The following is a 1,326-nucleotide window of genomic DNA, read 5'->3' on the forward strand; positions in this document are numbered from 1 at the left end:
CAACAAAAAAGTAAAATGACTATGAGCCAAAAAATATCCTGAGACTGTATCTCCATTTCCCTCTTAATCATGGTGGTCATGTTGTGCTTCAGCTTCCCGCCAGTTGTTCAGGATTGCCTCTGTCAGTCTTGCGCACAACTCTGATGTGAGGAACAGCCAAGATGCACAGCTCAGAAGGAAGACCCATGCAGCCCACAGAGCATATGGACAGCCTTCGGCTAATTTGGATGGGAGGTTGGCCTAAGGATAGAGAAATCCAATGCACTAGTTTACTTTAACATTATAAATTGAGGCATTGAGTTCAAGGGTATACTCTTGCTACACTCTATTCAATCTATGCTTGGCTTCAAGTTTTCTATCAAATTAAAATTGGAAAGAACTCTAGAGATGGGAGGGCAGGTTGTGTTATATAATATTCTGAGGCTTCACAGACACATTTACCTATGTAATCAGGAAATAAATTATGTTTTTATGGGCACTCAAGAACTAACATCCCTTACCCCTCACCAGCCATTAATGTTCAGGTTCTAGGCAGTGTGCCTGGTGACTGCAGTGAGTAAAATGTAAGGCACACATCCCTTTAACCTAAATGCCATTCAACAATTTTGCTGGTTATTTCTTTAGGCTAAACATGCTTTCTTAAATTTAGATTTGTAAAATTTATGCTCATCTGTGAATGTTGCGCTGCCTTTATAGGAGGGATAAATAATCTAAACCATTTTCTTAAATTGTAGTATGAGTAGGGTCTTAAATACCTCAGCTACTCACATATAAAAAGAAAATATCACAGAAAGACACTAACAATCTCTTATAAGCAACCTGATATATCAAAAAGATTTTCTAGATCTAAAACATACATTTTCTACATTTTATTAACGTACGTATAGATTCAGTATAACTGGCCTACCATACTGTTAACAAAATATAAAATTAGGAGAATTTAAGAACTGTTTCAATTATCATTCTGTACACATTACACATTTAGGGCAACATTACAAAAATGTTTATATTATTATTCAGAAAATAACTGATAGATTATGAACTCACCTGAAAGTCTAAGGATGTGACATTTATGTCAGTAATTTCCTGGTCAGTGTAGTGATTAATAAAAGAAACCAACTGTAGGACCGAGTAATCTGAGGCATTGAATCGTCCAACCCCATTTCCATTGTGAAACAGCAGGAGTGTCGGGGTTCCCATGACACCATAACGGGCATTTACACTAAGAAAAAGAAACAATGTTTTAAGGAAAAAGATTATATTTCATTTTAACTATTATTTACTGTGTAACAAATGAAAATGTAAGCATCAATCCAAGAACACTGC

At 35.8% G+C, this 1,326-nt stretch overlaps 1 protein-coding gene across 1 annotated transcript in view; it reads right to left on the bottom strand.

Moving 5' to 3' along the window:
* Positions 1-1,326, bottom strand: part of LOC119581821 (thioredoxin domain-containing protein 15-like) — a gene marked incomplete at its 3' end in the record, with an annotated part of 11,780 nt that continues 10,454 nt past the window's right edge. Inside the window, 2 exon segments of the mRNA XM_037929954.1 lie at positions 1-240; positions 1,048-1,222. Of these exon segments, the coding sequence (XP_037785882.1) occupies positions 64-240; positions 1,048-1,222 (352 nt within the window).

The sequence above is a fragment of the Penaeus monodon genome, chromosome 15 (assembly GCF_015228065.2).
Source record: "Penaeus monodon isolate SGIC_2016 chromosome 15, NSTDA_Pmon_1, whole genome shotgun sequence".
Classification (NCBI taxonomy): Eukaryota; Metazoa; Arthropoda; class Malacostraca; order Decapoda; family Penaeidae; genus Penaeus; species Penaeus monodon.